Source organism: Telmatherina bonti (genome assembly GCF_933228915.1).
Source record: "Telmatherina bonti genome assembly, chromosome: 20".
In the NCBI taxonomy this organism is placed as follows: domain Eukaryota; kingdom Metazoa; phylum Chordata; class Actinopteri; order Atheriniformes; family Telmatherinidae; genus Telmatherina; species Telmatherina bonti.
The window spans coordinates 9,921,084-9,939,566 of NC_136618.1; the positions used below are offsets into that span (position 1 = coordinate 9,921,084).

Below are 18,483 nucleotides of genomic sequence, written 5' to 3' on the forward strand. Positions count from 1 at the left end.
GGGAATGTGGGTGGGTGTGTGTGGGGGGGTTCTTTGCTCTATGTCCTTGTGTGTGTGTGTGTGTGTGAGTGTGTGGAAAGAGCTTGTGTCTATTATTTTTAAATGCCTTTTTATCCACTGTTTGTTTTAATCCTTATGACTTGATTTTATCTTGTAAAGCACTTTGTGTTGCCCGTGGCATGAAAAGTGCTCAAGAAATAAAGTTTGATTTGAATTGATTTGATCAGGACTTGACTGAATATCTGTTTTTAAAGCTTCCTGTTTTTGTTTTTGGTTTGTTCGTTTTCTTAGGTGCTCCCGATGATTATCTAGTTTGTTTTCCTGCAAGGGCTAAGATGTCTTCTGTTAAGCTTATTTATAGGTGTTTACAGCTTTGTGTCTGGTTTCTGTTTCTTTTGTACCTATTTTCTTCTCTTCACCCTCCTCCTTCCTTCGTTCCCCCCCTGGGGACCAGTTTTTTGTAACATGCAACATAATGCTTCAGTTACAGCTCCGCCTATGTAAAGAAATCCCTGCTGCGCTCTCCATGACGTCAGAGTGATGGTGGTGATGACGGCATGTTTGTTTACACATTGCTACGTGACGCACCGGCCGCACGTGGATTATATAACAATGTTACACGATGTAACTTCACATTTTTATTTCTAAGAAAAAATCTGACGGATTCTCTGCGCATGCTCTGACTGTTTTTGTTTTGGTTCTTTATTTTGTTTTTGTAAATAGCTATAAAAGCTGCAGGGGAGCTAAATGTAGCTATAAATACATATTTGTCAATAAACTTTGTGTTCTTTGTTGTGTATCTGCTACTTTTCCACCGGAGACAAACAGGTGAAGGTTGACAGCTGTTACGTGACGGGGAGTGTGTAACTGAGGCAACAGCTGCAGTCTCGGAACTCTGCACGCGCTCTTTTGTCACTCGATGGGGGGCGGGGGTCCCTATACAAGCCGTCCCGTAGCGGGAGTCCTGCAGGACACAGCGCACACATGTCCAGCTCACCTCCCCACTTCCACGGCTGTGAACAGGCGCCGTCACTGCGCCACGCCGTGGAGAACGGCTTGGAGGATGAGGAAGATGATGAGGAGGAAGATCTCGATGACGACCTGGATGCGTCTCACCTGGAGAAGTTCATGAGAGACCGGAGGAGAGCCCGGTCCCTGCCGGCGTACCCTGCGGCGCTGCTGGACGGAGACTCCGGGAGGAAGCGGGTGAAGTTCGCCGACTCCATGGGGCTGACGCTGGCCAGCGTCAAACACTTCAGCGCGCAGGAGGAGCCGCAGATCCCCAGCAAAGTCCTGTCCCGGCACCGGAGCTTCCCCCCGCAGCAGCAGGACCTCCTCAACGACCTCTGCCACAGCTTCAAGTCCAGCTTGGACACGGACCGGCTGGTGACCTGCTTCCCGGAGCTCCAGGACGCGGACCGGAGAGTCCAGCAGCTGCGGATCTGCCTGGAGAAGGTGGTCATCACGCAGTTTGATGTGCGCGGGCAGATCCGGGTCTTGGGAGGGGGTGCATTGAAAGAAGTCGGGGTGAGGTACACCTTCAACGAGTGGCTCTCGCACATGGACGCCCAGGCTTTGCCCGTGTCCGTGGACCAGCCGGGCTTGGAGGGGGAGCGGTTCCTCTTCACCGTGTACACGCCGCCCTTTATGGACCCCAGCTCGGCCGTGCATTTCGCCGTTTACATGAAGTCCGAGCAGGGGGAGTTCTGGGACAACAACGAAGGGGAGAACTACACGCTCCGATACCGCTGCATGTCCGGGGACACGCAGTTTCACAGCGCGGCTTTCCACGCCACCTGAGCCGCGCGTGAGGATTGCTTCCTAAGGGAGAAATCTGCACGTGCAGCTGCAGAAGTGAGGGGAAACCAAATATCATCCTTACTACGCCTTTAAGTGCCTTTTTTTCTCATCACATTGATTGTGTCTCTGAAGGACAACACAAGACTACTCCACTTCTCCTCAGGTGGATTTCTGTCTTTTCCTCATGTAGCACAAAGAGGAAGTTATGTCTAAACAGTGCGCGTGCTCACCAGTTAACTACCACTCAAGAAGTGTCCCTGAGTAAAAACACATTGATGCATTTTTAAATGTTCCATTGTATCATAATCTGGAAGAAAATAACAAAAAAAAAAAAAAAAAAAAAAAAAAAAAAAAAAAAAAAAAAAAAGCTAAAAGAGTTTCTTAGTAAGTAATCGCACTAAAAAGAAAATAATTGTATTTTCTTGGCCCTTAAGTGTGGCATTGAAGCCCTAAGGTCAGGGCCGGATTAAAAGTGCACAGGCCCCCGGGCCTAGAGTATTCCAGGGGCCCCCTTCCCACCACTATATTGTGAAAATTGTGAATGATACACTGTGAAACTGCATTTCTAACATCTTTCAGCCACTGGCACCAATTACAATACACTAGACACAGTGGTGTAACTATCTGGCTTTTATGTACATTTTGTTTCATGTCTAAACTGCTGGTAAATGCCCTACATTGGCCTCACATGGGCCCCAAGTGGACGTGGGCCCCTGGGCCTGTGCCCATAATGCCCATTAAATAATCCAGCCTTGCCTAAGGTGGTTGCCCTTCTCCAATCACAGAAGCTCAGAAGGGGCACCCCAAAAGCTGCTTCTTGAGGGAACCTCTTACATTTTCCTGTGAGTAGATGGGGCTTTTAACTTGGTCGCAGTTTGTGCCTGTAGGCACTGAATGTTTACCAACATGATCACACATCATTCTTATTGATAAGTAGCTCGGCATGCAGTAAAGAACAGGTGTTAGTAGTATGTTTGCGTTTGAGGGATGACTGTTAGCAAGATGACCATTTGGATCAGGGATATAGTCTTTAGCTACGTGCATAATCAAACTAGGACAAACAAAAAATTACAAACAACATCAGAATTTAATTTTTAAAACGTTCTGAAATTATGGAGTGGGTCTAGATAACTTTTGTTAAAGTTGTGAAATAGCCTACAGCACTGGCCTTGAGTACTTTTTGCATATTATTGACTTTGTCAAGGCCTTTTTTAAATTTCATTTTACAGCTTGGAGTCAGGTTTTGGTGTTGAGTTGATGGGGGACAGAATTAGAAAATAATTTCTGAAAAGTTTCCGTTGGTACTTATCTGGCTTCCTCCACCAACATACCATTCACCAGGAAATGTGCAACAAGAACATTTGTCCAGTAAAATTGTTTTTTATTTCTTAAAAAGCAATCAAATTTGGGTAGCCCAGTTACAAAAAAACAAAAAAAAACAAAAAACATCAGGGACTTAACAGATTGGCCTATATTGACATTCAAGTAACCACACTATCAAGTGTATTTGTCTGTTGAAGGATAAATTTATGACATTAAGAAAAGTATCCTAATTATGTTTTAAAGTGTGAACTCTTTTGGACCCTATAATTAAATGTCAGTAATTTAGAAAATGTTAGGCTACATTACCAAGTTGAAGTGACTCATCCATTTTTTTTATGTTGATTTGACATTATGTCAGATCTTTTATTCAGATTAGTGTACACATAAATTCAGGTACCTCCATATGAGACCCCACATTAGACTGAAGCATGGCTAAGTAAAAGGGGCTATTAGCTTATTTGCATAGGCTATGCTAGACATTGTCGCCATAAACCCTGAGCAAAACTACAACACTGCTATTAATAGCAGCTAAAACAGCTAAAACTACTGATCTAGCAGTAGTAAGAACTAAAAAAAGATAAGCTACTGGCAACTGAAACTTTTAAGCTAACCATCTGGAAGTAGTAGCTAAAAGAGCTAAAGCTAGTTATTTAGCGGGTAGCAGCTAAAATCTATAAAGCTAACCAGCTAGTAGTAGCTAAAACAGCTAAAGCTGGCTATTTAGGTAGGCTATCAGCTATCTCGCAGCAGTGGCTAAAACAGCTAATGATAGTTACTTGTAATTACTTAGCAGCTAAACAGATATAGTTAGTCATTTAGCAGTAGCAGTTAAAGCTAACTATCTATTAGTAGCATCTGAAAACAGCATAGCTGAGCATCAAGTAGAAGTGGCTAAAATAGATAAAGATATTAACAACAGAAACCACAAAAGTGGCAAAAGAAACCACAAAAGCTAGCTTTCTAGCAGTAGCAGCTAAAACGGCTAAAGTTGTTCTACTTAATCTTCTCCTTTGCAACTTATTTGTGTGTTTCAGTCAAATTTCCTGACTTTTTTTTTTTTTTTTTTAAATTTTTTTTTTTACAAATGAGATGTTTTCCGTTGTTTATACACAGAAAAGATATCCAGTATACACTTTTGCTCTTTTAGAGAACACTGTGGTTCACATGAAAGCTAGGTGAAGACACTTAGAGTTGTGACTGTGGATCATCAAATCTGATGTGTTTTTAATCAGAACAATCAGGCCTTAAAAATGTTACCTTAGAGTTTACAAGCTGGACATGCAAGCAAACTGTTCTAATTAAAAAATTCTGGTATAAATATATATCAAGTAAAGCTGAAAAAACAAACAAACAAGCAAACAAAAAAGACATGTTTTGATTTAAGACATGTATTCTTCAGGCTTAAATGTGTGTACTAAGGTGGAGTATATAAGATTTTCAATATTTTCAAAATAAATTAAGTAAAAAACTAAGTACAATCATAATTAGATAGTTTTTTTTAAACATGTAGGTTCCAGTCTGTCCATATCTGATGTGTTATTAAATTACGAGTTTAATTAATGACAAAGACCCTTCTTAAATGTTAGCCTACCAGTAAAAAAAAAAGTGCTTTTTGTCATTTGTCATTAATTAAACTTTTAATTTAATAACGCAGCAAATATGAACAGACTGGAACCTACATGTTCAAAAAACTTTCTAATTATGATTGTAGTTATTTTATTAGTCAATTTATTTTGAAAATATTGAAAATCTTACATACTCCACCTTTAAAGCCTAACCAATTAGATAAAAACAAAGAAAAAAACTGATATGATGGTGGAAAACTGTGCAGTCAAATTTATACATGATTAAATCAAAATTAATAGATTAATACCTTCTGTCATACCTACAAATCCTTTCCTCCCCAGAAAAGACTTGCTAGTTCACATAAACAATTTCAGCTGAGGTGTGAGAAAAGCGGCACTGCAAGGTAATAAAATGTTTAGGAGCAAGTTTTCAGCCTTTTTACAGGTTTGGTGATGAGATCTGCTGCCTTTTTCTCGAGAAAGACACAGTTCAAGGCTGCTCACCTCAGATCAAAGAAAGTCCTGGTTGCAAACCCAGATTAGTATCAGATGCATCACCACAGATAAAATTTAAATGGAGATGCAAACTAAACCACGACAAATCAAAACTGAAGAACAAATGACAAACAAAACCTACTAACAGCAAATAAAAAAAAGAGGTTGTCATTTTATTTTATCTAGCTTAAAGCGAAGAAGTTCATCCATTGACTTATTTGTTTTCACGATGCTTTTTCATGTAACTGTTTGTTTCATTTTCTTTGATACCAAACAGAAAGTTGGTTTGATGCTTAAAATTTGATAGAGTTGTGTGCTGTGCGGATGTCTGTGATTGCAGTCTGTAAAAGGATTAGCTGCTTGCATTTTGTGGTTTTCAACAAATAAAGATCAACCTGCACATCTCTCTTCTTGCTTTTTATTTTGTTTGTTTTAAATTGACACATAAAACAGCTGTTTTTGAAAAAAGATCTCCAATAAGGCCTTTTTCTTTCCTTTTTGCAAAAAAATGGAGAAAAGTCTGTTCTCAGGCATCCTTCAGTAGTGTGGCGTCCCCGATGATGAATTAATCCCTCAAAAGAATAAGAGGACAAGGGGCCACACAGAGTGTTTAGTTTCCACCATTTTAACTTTTTTCCTGTCAAACATTCATAATTTTCATTCAATAAAAATAAATAGACATGTTCTCTGTCCTCTAGTTGCTTCTAGACCGAGACCAAAGTCCAACAGTCTTCTGAAATCCACCCTGTCCACAAACCTGACCTCACATGTTTAGTCTGTCAACACTGAGCCAATCTCAGACAAACAAGCAAGCTAACAGATCCAGAGACAGATTCTGGGTTCAGGAGCAAAGTGTTGCCTCAGAGACCTGATGACGGTAATATCACACAACACACCCACAGCTTTAAACTTGTAAAAACCCTGACAGCTAACTGCTGCCACCAGATTCAGGTCCAAGTCCTGCTCCTGTTCAACAGATGCTCCTCTGAGGTGTAGAGTTCCAGAGTCAACCTCAATATTCAACACTGAGGTTCACCATCAGCTGAGTTTTGATGTGTTTGGATGATTCGCATGACAAAATTCAGTCATGGACACATCATTGTTGACATTGTCCAATACTGTTTTAGTTTCAAAGTATTATGCCTCATTCCCACTAAATACACATCCTAAAACTTCTTTTTAGTCCTATATGTGTGTATTTCAGTCTGCGAGTATGTGGATACATACAGAGCAGTACAATCAGAAACCATGGGGGGCAGTGTTTAGATTCTATCTTGCACGATTAGTGAAAGCCACAAAGAAGAAGAAGCTGCATCTTCATTGGCTGAAAATATCACCACTGAGTCTTTGTATGTGTTTGATAAATATCTTCACAAACATAGTCACCACCATTTCCATGTTTACTATTGACTAAAACTGACATCAGAAAATTCTGCACTGCTCACTGATGAACATTTTAGATAACAATTATACCAGCATAAGGGACAAACATTACTTGTTTTTCATTGTTAATTAATTCATTATGTAAATTTAATTTAACTGTAATGCCAATTAAGCTTTTAATTTGATATATTTCGGTAAAGTTTACCTTTTGCTATGTCTCGTGAATTCACATTTTATTTATGTAACTCCTCTGTTTTAAGTTCATTGGAGTTTGGTTTTTCTTTCCTCAGTTCTGTGACATATTTCGGGCAATTAAAGATCTTCCAAGTTAAGTTGAAGACACTGACCATCAATAAATGTGTGAAAATCCAAGAACAATTTTGAGTTTGATTAAACTTCAAGGGAGTAACGAAGTGTTGGGGCTAATTGTGGAGCATTCTGGCTTGCTAATTGTTGACTATTGTGGCTTGAATTGTGGAGTGTTGTGGCTGGCAAAGTGTGAAATGTTGTGGCTGATTGATTGTGGAGTGTTATGGCTAATTGTGAACTGTTGTGGCTAATTGTAATATGTTCTGGTTAGCTAAATGTGGAGTGTTGTGGCTAATTGTGAAGCATTATGTTTTGATAATTCTGTAGGGTTGCGGCTGGCTAATTGTGAAATGTTGTGGCTAACTGAATTGTTGTGGTTAGCTAATTGTGGATATTGTGGCTAATTGTGGAGTGTTCTGGCTTGCTAATTGTTGACTATTGTGGCTTATTGCGAAGTGTTGTAGAGTATAGGTGTAGAGTAAGTGTAGAGTGTTGAGGCTGGCTTATTGTGGAGTGTTGTGGCTAGTTGTGGAGCATTCTGGCGTGCTAATTGTTGACTATTGTGGCAATTGTGAAGCGCTTTGGTTTGCTAACGGTGGAGTGTTGTGGCTGGCTTAGTATACAGTGTTCTGGTTTCCTAATTGTTGACTATCGTGACTAATTGTGAAGTGTTGCGGCCAATTATGAAGCATTCTAGTTGTCTAATTGTGTAGTGTTACGACTGGCCAATTGGGAATTGTTGAGGCTCGCTAGTTGTTAAATGTCGTGGTTGAGTGTCAAGCGTTCTGGTTTGCTAATTGTGTAGTGTTGCAGCTGGTTAATAGTGGAGTATTGCAGCTGGCTAATTGTGGAGTGTTGCGGCTAATTGTGAAGCACTCTGGTTTGCTATTTGTGATGTGTTGTGGCTTGGTAATTGTGGAGTATTGCGGCTGGCTAATTGTGGAGTGTTGTGGTTAACTTTGGAGTGTTGTGGCTAATTGTGGTTTTTTCTTTTCTGTTCATGTTTCATTTGAATTAGCTAGTATGAACTCTGGATCACAATGACTTAGCTTGAGTGGATTTTGTCTGGGAAATGCCCTGAAATGACTTATTTGGGATTAGGGCTACACAAAGAAAGGTGACCTTTGAGCTATTATCTTTACTTAACTTTGATTAGTAACACTGATGTTGCATTGTACTGTATCTTGCCAGCTCATCATTACAAATAAGAATTTATTTTGAGTTTAGCCCGCTGATGTGTTGTATCAGACAGACGTAGATCAGATATAAGTTTATGTCTGAATCAGCACTGTCATTTAATTCGTCTCATATGTGGATCATGGTTGTGCTACAAACCGAGGACAAGAAGCTGATAATTCAGGATTCAGTCAACAAAAAACATTCAAAAAGCAATGATTTAAGTTTGTGTTAATCGGCTCAAAAGAAAAAATAAAACCTTGAATAAACAAACAAGCTGCTCAGGCTTATTTACACATGACACATACATAAAAGTGAGAATCCAAGAAAGTTATATTTTACTGCATCTAAAACATCCAATGAATAGAAATCTCTTTAAAAGAATATTTTTATTGATGTAAAAACTTTTTTTTTATATAGTTTTTTTCTTCTGTTGATCATACATGTGAGAAATCTGGTCATTTTACTTGTCAGTCAGGAAAATTAAATTTTTCTTGTTTTTTTCCTCTTTCCTGGGTGAAATAAAAACAGCTATGGACTTAGGGGATATGACACACGTTAAGATGTCACATGCACCTGGAGGAAATTGATCTCCACTATTTTATTGTTATTGACTAAATAGATTGGTGAAAATCAGAAGAGCTGCATTATTTGTGCATCTTAAAAGTTTTAATAGTTTGCTAAAAAAAAAAAATTATGTTGGTTGATGAGCTCCTGGAGGCCAGGGCTGTGAGGAAGAAGCAGAATCTCAGTAAAACTAACCCCACAGACACACATCAAAAGTGGGTCAGAGCAGGGTCTGAAGTCTGGCTGCATGTCTGCACTGAGCACGTGCACAAAATTATACTCAGCATCCCCCATGTATGTGCTCCTCTGATGAAACAGCAGTCAGCCATTGAGCAACATGATCTTTAACACCTGTGTGAGTGTGTGTATGTGTGTGTGTTTAACTGGGCCACTGTGCTCGTCCTTAAACTAACATTCAAGTCTATGAATAGCAGCTGCTGGTACCAGCAGGTCAGTCACTTGCTTCACCTTAACTCCCCCCTCCACCAAAACTACCTTTGAACTCAGACCACCCTGTTTTACGGCACACACATACACGTGCACAGCGATGTATATGCAGCTCAGGTGTGAAGCTCACATGATTGTTGCAGATGTTATTGTTGCTTCATTAGGCTTTATTTACAGCAGTGTCATGATTTCAGTTTGTAATTTAACCCTAGCCCTGTGATGGACTGGTGACCTGTCCAGGGTCAGGGTGAATACTGGGATAGGCTCCAGCTTCCCCACGACCCTTAATTGGAACAGACAGGAAGATGGATGGATGGATGAATTTAACACCATAAAGCCAAACATAACATAAATTATACACAAAGTTTCTGAGACCTTTTGCATCACTTTATGGCACAAACCAGGCGGCAACCTCCAGTAGTCAAAAGTGAAGCCGATGAGGAAGTGCCAAAAATTGCAGTTCACCCTTCATCCACTAGGGGTTCCAAAACAGAGACTCCCATGTTTAAAAAAAACAACTTCACAGTAGAAATAAACATGTTTACAGCCTGGTACAAAAACATTTTAGATTTAATCGGTCAGGTTTACATTCATGACAACTGTCGGGGGAGTGAATTATTTTTTAGCTCATCTGTTTTAACCAATTTAATCAAGAAATTCTGCATAATGTGTGGCTTTTCCTTTTGACTGGCAGGAAGCAGCAAGAAGGTAGAATGTAGCAAAACAATGGGAAGACACTGTTAGCCAGGTAACAGCCACTATTAGCTGGCTAAAAGCATGTGTGACGTAGCTTTTACTGGCCTACCTTCGTTAGCTCCTGTTAGCTCCAGGTTAGCTCTGTTAGTTCTGATACAGGCAGGTCAGAGTTTTATAGATGTCAATCATCCACTACCAGACTCACACCCCCCTCTCAGCTTCACCTCTTTGCACATTTTTGTATTTTCCAGGAGCAACGGTACATATGGCGCTATCAAGATGGCGATGGTTGGAACCACCCAATAAACTTCATCTTAGCTTGTCAGAAACCTCCGAGTGATGTCATGGAGGCTCCGTCTTTTATATTCAGTCTTTGGTAGAAACTCTGCTACAACCCTGTTGTACACAGTCTGATACTTTACTAATGGTAAAGTAATGGTAATGGATACCAGGATGCAGATGAGCACACCACAATCTTGTTTATTGACATGTCACTTGTTAATAGATAACAATTACAAATGTTAAAGGACCAAATCAAGATTTCAGATTAAAGGTAGGGAATATTATCCCCAGATTCTTTTCTTTTTTTTTTCTTGGTCTGGCTTTTAAGGGTTAAAAATTCTGGCATCTCCTCTTATTTCATTCATACAGGAATTACTGGGTGGGGCCCACTGAGCACATGTCCCAGGGCCAAAAGGGTCAGTCAGGGCTTAATCTGCCGAGTGTAACTGAAACAGACATAAAACTAACTGAGAAAAGCAACAGCAAAGAGATTAAAAAAAAAAAAAAAACAACCTCAGAGAGATAAAAATGATGGCAAAGACACTAATATGATAAATAACTGCAAGCAGATGCAAAACAACAAGGGCACATGAAAGGAGTGAGATGTAAACCAGTAAAAAACTTGTCTAACTTGATCTTTGATTCAGTAAAGTTGATCTTTGGATAAAAAAAGAGGAAAGAAAAATCAGAAAAGGAGTCTTAACAATGTTTTTTATTATTTCTCCTCGTGAGATTTGTGTAAAACCAAAATAATTAAATGGCTTATTTCTCCACTTTTTCCTCTGTTTTTCTGAGAAAAACACTCTGAACAGCTCAAATGAATATTTTTGTTCTCATTAAGCTCTCAAATAATTCTTAGATTTTCTCACATCTTTTATTTTGTATTTTTTATGACATGCGTGACCAGTTTCCGTCTGGCAGGGGCCTCAGGACCCTGCAGACCAGGACTAACAAGCACCAGAACAGCTTTTCAGTAAACCAGTTGCTCCTCACTTGTTTGATTTTAAATACTCCACTAGTACATCTACTGTATATAGTGTCTATTGATTTGATATGTCTAATTGTCATTAGTATTTGTATATATTACTTTGTAAATAGTAAACACCGCTAGATAAGAGTCTTACTCATGCTAATTTATTACTTGTTACTTATTCTAATACTTCCACTAAAGTGACAACATCTGCAGGTAAAGAATTTCTTGTATGTGTTCATACTGGCAAATAAAGTTGATTCTGATTCATAGAAATCAAGAAGTTCCCCTTAAGAACTCAATCGGTTCTCCTTTCCAACCTTTATTAAACTTGTTTCATGAATCTCAGGCAGAGCAAATGACGCGTTCTACACAAATACTCACTTATTTCTCCAAGATTTTTTTTTTTTTTTTAATTAATTGCATTTTATTCCCAACAATCATGCATTATTTAGTAAAGAATTAAGTGATTTAATTGATTAGAAGAACTTTATTGTCCCCCCCAAAGCAGGAAATTTGTCTTTGGTATCAGTGATAGCCATGAAAACGTACAATAGACACTACATTAGAAATGTTTATCATTAGGAACGAACATCTCACAGAATCACAGTCAAACATCTACATGCAGCCTGCCCTCTAATGTTTCGACTACTATAATTAATTGATGACAGTAACTGCATTGGGGATAAAAGGACTCTCCTTTTTTGATGAAGGGTCCTCTGTAGCAGCGCTGCGAGGAGAGTAACAAACCCTCTGTGAAGGGGAGCATTTTATCTCTCGTTGTTGATAGAGCTTTTCTTTGTACGGCTGAGTTGTAAAGCTCATTTAGAGTCAAAAACTTACGTTTTCTGGTCAATATCTTCTAAAATATCCTTCTAAATTGTACTACTAGCTTTCACTATGACTATTATGGAAGCTGATGATGACCATCCTTAACTATTGTTCTTTTTTTAATCGTTATCTCAAGATAACGAATGCCGTTTTCTCCCCTTACCGCTGCAACATCTTCCCCTTACCTGCCCAGGTAACAACACAGCGCCCACCTAATAGGAAGAAGGTAAACATAATTACTGTCTGAGAGCCTTTTAGAGCCGAGCTTCAGTGACGACGAGACCCACAGCCTCCAATCCATGCAGTGTTTTCTTTGTAGCCACAGCTCAGACTACAGAGTGGGGTTTCAGTTGCACAAATAAAATACATACTTAACAATAACCTTGAGTTAATATTGTCCATGATGGACTTTGTTGCATAGGTGGGGCCCCTCCACAAACTCTGGGGGTCTAATGTTTCATAAACGTGGAAGGGGCCATTTCCTGTGTGTCAGGACTCGACTAACATCACACAACAGGAACTTTTCAGAATAAGATGCACTTCATGGCTCTTACAGCTGAATTTGTTTCTGAGTTTCTAGAAGGAAAAACAAAATGTGATGCTTCTAAAGTTGGATTTTTAACCCAGAACGTTAAAGAAACCTCACCTTCCTCACCTTCCTCGTCCCCAGCATGGCTGCTAGGAGATAGTCTTTTACATGCTGATAATTAACTATATATTAGAGCTTTTCTTGGTTTCTTATGATTAACATGTCACACACAGGGAATAACTTGACCTCTATCCCTAAACATACATGCACAATACAGCCAACGTGGAATTAATGTGTTTCAATGAAAATAACACAATAAAACTATTTAATAATGAGACTGTTCTCTTTTTTTTTTGTTTTTTTTGTTTTACATCCATGTTAATAAAAACCAAAAGTGGATTCATGAAATTCTAACAATGATTGATTAATTAATTAATAACTGTCAAAAATACCATGTGTAAACTGGTTTTCTTCCAGGTTTTCCAGCTTCATGGGGAGACCTGCAACCACCAGCCTTTAAGACATGATGATGTTTCTTCTTGTTCTTTGAACTGGAGACCAGTTTAAAGTTTCCACTGGTCGGGTCTCAGTTAAGGAGTTCTCATTATCAGGTATAAGTCTTTCAACTCTTCCATTTCTTAGCTTGCGGGCTCAGAAAAAAATTAAAATCAGTAATTTATGGGTCAGACATACCGTTAAAGTGGAACCAACTACAAAAACAAACAAAGGGATCTATATGCATGTCGAGGGCAATTTCTGTTATTAGTTATTGAGTTTTTACCATCCCTTTGCTAGATGGGCTGAATGTGGGTTGATTACAATAAGCCAGTTGTTTGAAGGGAATATATTTACAACTTTCTATCAGCTGAAGAACAAATATACTCTCCCCTCTAGTGACCTGTACAGATTCCTACAGATCAGACTGTATCGCAACATGCAGATTGGGAATATATTAAAAGGGAACCTACAAATGTAGAAAAACATTTTATAAATTTACGAGAAAACTCCGGAACGATGAAAAAACAAGTTTCTGTGATGTACAAAAAACTAATAATGGATATGTCAGATAATACTCAGTATATTAAGCAACAATGGGAGATGGAACTGAAAGTGATTTTAGAGGACGATTCTTGGAAAAAAAAACTGTTTCAGCTGTCAATCAGGAGCCAACTTTGGAGAGAATTTGATTGGAAAATGAGGTTTTTTTTTGTTTTGTTTTTTAAACCACTAAAGACTTTTTTTTTTTAAAAAGAGCAGTACTACTGAAAACTGCTGGAGGCAAAACACTTCTGGAAAACTGTTAAAGACACATTGGAGAAAATACTGAAAGTAAAGATTCCTTTAAACCTTATAATGTTTCTACTAGATGTGTTCCCTGACCATCTCACTCATGATCAATGTTTTCTATTACATATTCTTTAATTGAAAGCAAGGAAAATTATTGCAGTTAATTGGATGAATGCTGATCCACCGAGCACTGACCACTGGATACGGAAAATTAGGCATGTTTACAAAATGGAACAATTGACTGCTCAAATACAAATAAAAACTCAGAGTTTTGAAAAACAATGGGAATCTATTGAAATTTTCTTTAACTAGGATGCTTTGTTTCCCTTCTCTTTTGTTATCTACCTTGGCCTAGTATGGTGAAAATGTAAATTTGTCATTTTATATGTTTGTACTGGAATCAAAGCCCAATCTCAGGATGAAATTGCTTGTGTGTAAATTACATTGTTTTTGTTTGGCAATAAAAGTTCAAAAAGTTTCCACTGGTCTCTGATAGAAAGAAGGTGGTTTTTGCTAGCTGACCTGCACAGACAGAGCTGTAACTTCAGCATCTTTTTTCTGAAGGGTTTGTTCCATTATAGTCCAGAGGAGGTCAGCATTTCCACGTTCTTTGTCAGGAAAACTTGACTTCCGTTCAGTCCTACAAGGTCCACAGTTCTGCAGGTTTTCTATGTATCCCTGCTCCAACACACCTGATTCAAACTGATTGTGCAGAACTTCATATGCTGTTGGATCCGTTCATTTGAATCAGGAAACACTGACAACCAAAATCATGGCAAAACCAAGTAGATCCTGGGCCAGACTGGGGCCACATCATCTGGTCCAGGACCTGTGCAGTGATGGCCCGGATTTGGAAACTGGTACTAAGCCTGTTGTGCCAAAGGATGCCAACCTAGTTCTATAAAGCAAATCTGGGCCAGGACTTGCATGGGATCTGACTAAATCAAGGCCAAAATATTTTTTATGACCTGCACTGTTGAATTAAATACACCTTCTGTTGTCCATTGTAAGGGAATGCTAGCATTAGCCATGGATAAGCTCCGAATAGCTTCCCAAGGAGAAGACTAACTGGTCTCATATGGCAACAGGTTTGGGAGGACTAACCATCAGCATGGATTTAGCAACCATTAAACCGAAGGTAATGCTTAACAAAATAATGTTGCATCTCTTCTCTTCAGGTTAGTGCAGACTGATTAGTGTGGTAGAGGAGTGTGTGGCACTCTGCTGCCACCTGCTGTTGGCTTGGTTGTTACTGCAGCCAAGACTCAGACTGCTAAAAAGTTTCTCCTGAAAAAGACATAAAATATAAACAGAAATAATAAAATTTAAATGTTTCACTTTAGTGGCTTTAAAAAAAAAAAATGCATTCATAGGTATAGGAAATATATTCACATCATCATGTGTAATGACCACATCTATTCCCTTCCAGATGATAAATCAAGTTTTCTCAAGATCAAATTTAATTTGTACTCAGTTGAGAAACAAATACTTGTAAGACTATTAGTCTTAAGGTGACACAAAAATGTTATATTAAAATGATGAACAATGGAAATATTGAGAGGCTCTTTAAAAAAAATGTTTTAAATGAACACACACTATTTATTATAAATTAAAATGTTTTTTTTTACTATGTTATTGGAATGTTTACAGACAGGGTTCTCAGATCTTCTCAAATTACTGGATATTTCAGCTTGTAGGAGCTGGTCTGGTTTTATTGCAACTGTTCGTATCTCCAAAGGTTTTTCTGGTGGATATTTAACATAAAAAAAACGCTGTTTCTAACAATGCGGATGACATGTTGGACCTTTGCTGGTAACTCTTGACCTGTTTCTCTTTTTCTTTTTATATCTGAGTCTTGCATGTGTTGAGTTTTACATGCAGAAGTAACTCATTTGTTTTTCCAAAAACAAGCTGAAACCCAGAATACCCAGGAGAATATGTTAACATGACTATGGGATGAAAAAACAAAAAACAAAAACATGATTATTTTTGTCTCATAGATCTTAATGAAAAATTAAGATAACTGATATAAGATGTTATCAATATTAATCTAAAACCACATAATTTATTTATTTGTCCTGACTCATTATGAATATTCCCTGCATGCAGAAATGAACAAGATGCTTTTCACTCCTTGAGGTTTTTAATCAGCTCTGATCAGATTGACTAATTTTGATCAGGCATAAAAAGGAGAGACTAAAAAAGGCCACTGTGCTGCTCAGTGGATTTATAAATCCACATTCTCTCTTATAAATGCTTTGGAGTTGTTTCTGCAGCATTGTGTTATAGGTACTTCTGCATCTGCCTGCAGTGTAAGAAATAAGTTAAAAGAGACAGATTCAATACAAATAGTGTTTTTACCTCCTTTTATGGAATAAAAGGAGGTAAAATTGAATAGATGCGTATCATACAGATTATTATGCAAATGCAAATGCACAGTAGTCACCTACAAAAATAATAAATAAACAAATAATAAATAAATAAATGAATGGATAAATAGAGACAGAGCAGATTAATCTTAGTGAGGCCAGGATAGTTCCATCTTTGCATTTTTTGACTGCACTACTTCAGTTTACCAGCAGATGTCAGTAAAATGCTCCGCGTGACTGGAAGCCTTCAGAGCCGAGTTTATTATCTAAATCATTCATTCACTTTATGTGATAATAATATAAATTCAGCAGTAAAAAGTTTTAGTTGTAGCCTATATGTAAAAAAGTTAGTTGCAGATACAAGTGTGGAATATGTTAGCAAAAACCTAAGGTGTAAATACAACCTCAATGAAATATTCTTGTTGAAAAAGAACATTTATTGATTTATTTACAAGAAAAACTCTCATAAAGTCGTTTTTATCTGAGCTACAGACTAAAAGGCACAAAGGCAATGTAAATGTTTGTTCCCTTGGATTCCAGGCTAAGGGAAAACCTGAGTGTTGTTGACAGTGATTTATTGAGGACAATAAACGGATTGAGGTCCAGTTAAGTTAAACCAGTAACAACCGGAAAAAACAAAATTATTTTCAGCATAAAGGTGAGAAAATGTATTTTTTTTCTGTCTTTCTTTCTTTTTATTCAGGAATTAATTATTCCAGAAAGACAGAAAATGTTTTGTGTCATAAATTTATCAGAAATACTAAACTGAAAATTTTTATTTTATTCTTTAGAAAATTTATTTCTTTGATTCAGAAAAATGTTGTTTTTACATTAATCCAGTATGTTCCCACCTTCCTGCTAACAATGGCTGAAATGTGCATGTTTAAAGTTATATCTAATGTCAAAATTCATCTTATTTTTTTCTCAATTACAATGTAAATTTACAGCATCGAGTTTGTTTTATTTTAATTTCTAATGTAATTTTTCGGAGACATTTTCTTTATTCATTCAATTGGTGTTTGTGTAATATAAATAAGTTTGTAAATTTATTAGTTTAATTATTTATTGAGTGTTGGTTGAGCTCATAAACTGTATATAAAAAGATCTCTATATATTTTATATGTCTATATCTTTATATATCTCTTTCTATATATCTCTCTATATATGTATATATTTATATATCTCTTTCTACACATCTCTCTCTATATATCTCTATATTTCTTTCTATATCTCTCTCTATATATACCTCTATATCTTTATCTTTCTATATATCTCTCTTTATATCTCTACATCTATATCTTTATATATCTCTTTCTATCGCTCTCTATCTATCAATCTATCTATCTATCTATCTATCTATCTATCTATCTATCTATCTATCTATCTATCTATCTATCTTATATATCTTTCTATATCTCTCTCTATATATCTCTTTCATTCACAGCTTATGGTTAAGCTTTAAGTTTTATTTTGTAACCGGAAGTACGTCACATCATCGTGGCTCTGTCGTCTCGTTAAAACTGCAACCACCTGTTTTTAAGGGAGGTCTCTTGGCACAAAAAGTTAGTGGGAGCACACACATTCACGTTCCCAGTCAGACACAGAAGCACCAGTTCCAGACCAGTAAACATCACATGGAGAACCGGGAAGCGTGACAGGAAAAGAGCACCGGGTGGGGAAAAAACACGCAGTTTCTGTGGATTTATGTCACTTTTCTCCGCGCTGCTCGTCGGAATCTTTCCCCATTTGTGGATGCTTTTCTCTTTGGGAATGTTTAATCTTCCAGCAGCAGGTGTGTAAATAATTCTACTTGTGTTCATTTTAAACCACATTATTCACCAGTCTGACCAACATCTAGAAGCAAACTTCAGGCACGCGGGGAAACTTTTACAAACTTCTTCATTAATCCTTTAATTTGCTTCGTTTCTTAAACCTGCCTTTATATTCTTTCAGTAACGTTACGACGAGTCACTTCTGTCATGAAAACACGATTTCTGCAAATGTTAAGCACTCAATTCCAGATTTTCCTTCACTCGCCCAGCAAACTGCAAAGATTTACACCAATTTAGTCTTAAAAAGTCGACATTTAACAAGAAAAAGCGTCATTTGGTTTATTTTAACAAAGCCGAATTAACTAGTACACATTAATAAACAAATACTGTGGATGTAATGGGATTTTATTAAATATTCTGTATGATATAAGTAAATAAAAATAAAGATATAGGAAACGTAATGGAATTCTTTACGTGCAGATTATATAAAGACTAATATAAAGTTTTTTTGTTCGTAAATATTAACTTAAAAAAAAGCAGAACACTTGGGCTTAGTTCATACATATACATATACATATATATATATATATGTATATATATATATATATATATATATATATATATATATATATATATATATATATATATATATATATATAAAGTACTATATGTTTAGTAGGAA

At 37.3% G+C, this 18,483-nt stretch overlaps 2 protein-coding genes across 2 annotated transcripts in view; both read left to right on the forward strand.

Annotated features, from left to right (window-relative positions):
• Positions 1 to 984: 984 nt before the first annotated feature.
• Positions 985 to 1,800, forward strand: ppp1r3g (protein phosphatase 1 regulatory subunit 3G; the record flags this gene model as incomplete). The annotated part of the gene is made up of 1 exon (XM_079259597.1): positions 985 to 1,800. The coding sequence occupies one exon, from the start codon at positions 985 to 987 to the stop codon at positions 1,798 to 1,800; it is 816 nt and encodes a 271-aa protein (XP_079115723.1).
• Positions 1,801 to 17,611: 15,811 nt separating this feature from the next.
• The window catches only part of arhgap29a (Rho GTPase activating protein 29a), a 43,835-nt gene continuing 42,963 nt past the window's right edge, over positions 17,612 to 18,483 (forward strand). Inside the window, exon 1 of the mRNA XM_079259923.1 lies at positions 17,612 to 17,821. The gene's annotated coding sequence lies outside the window, so the exon portion shown is untranslated. The remainder of the gene's footprint in view (positions 17,822 to 18,483) is intronic.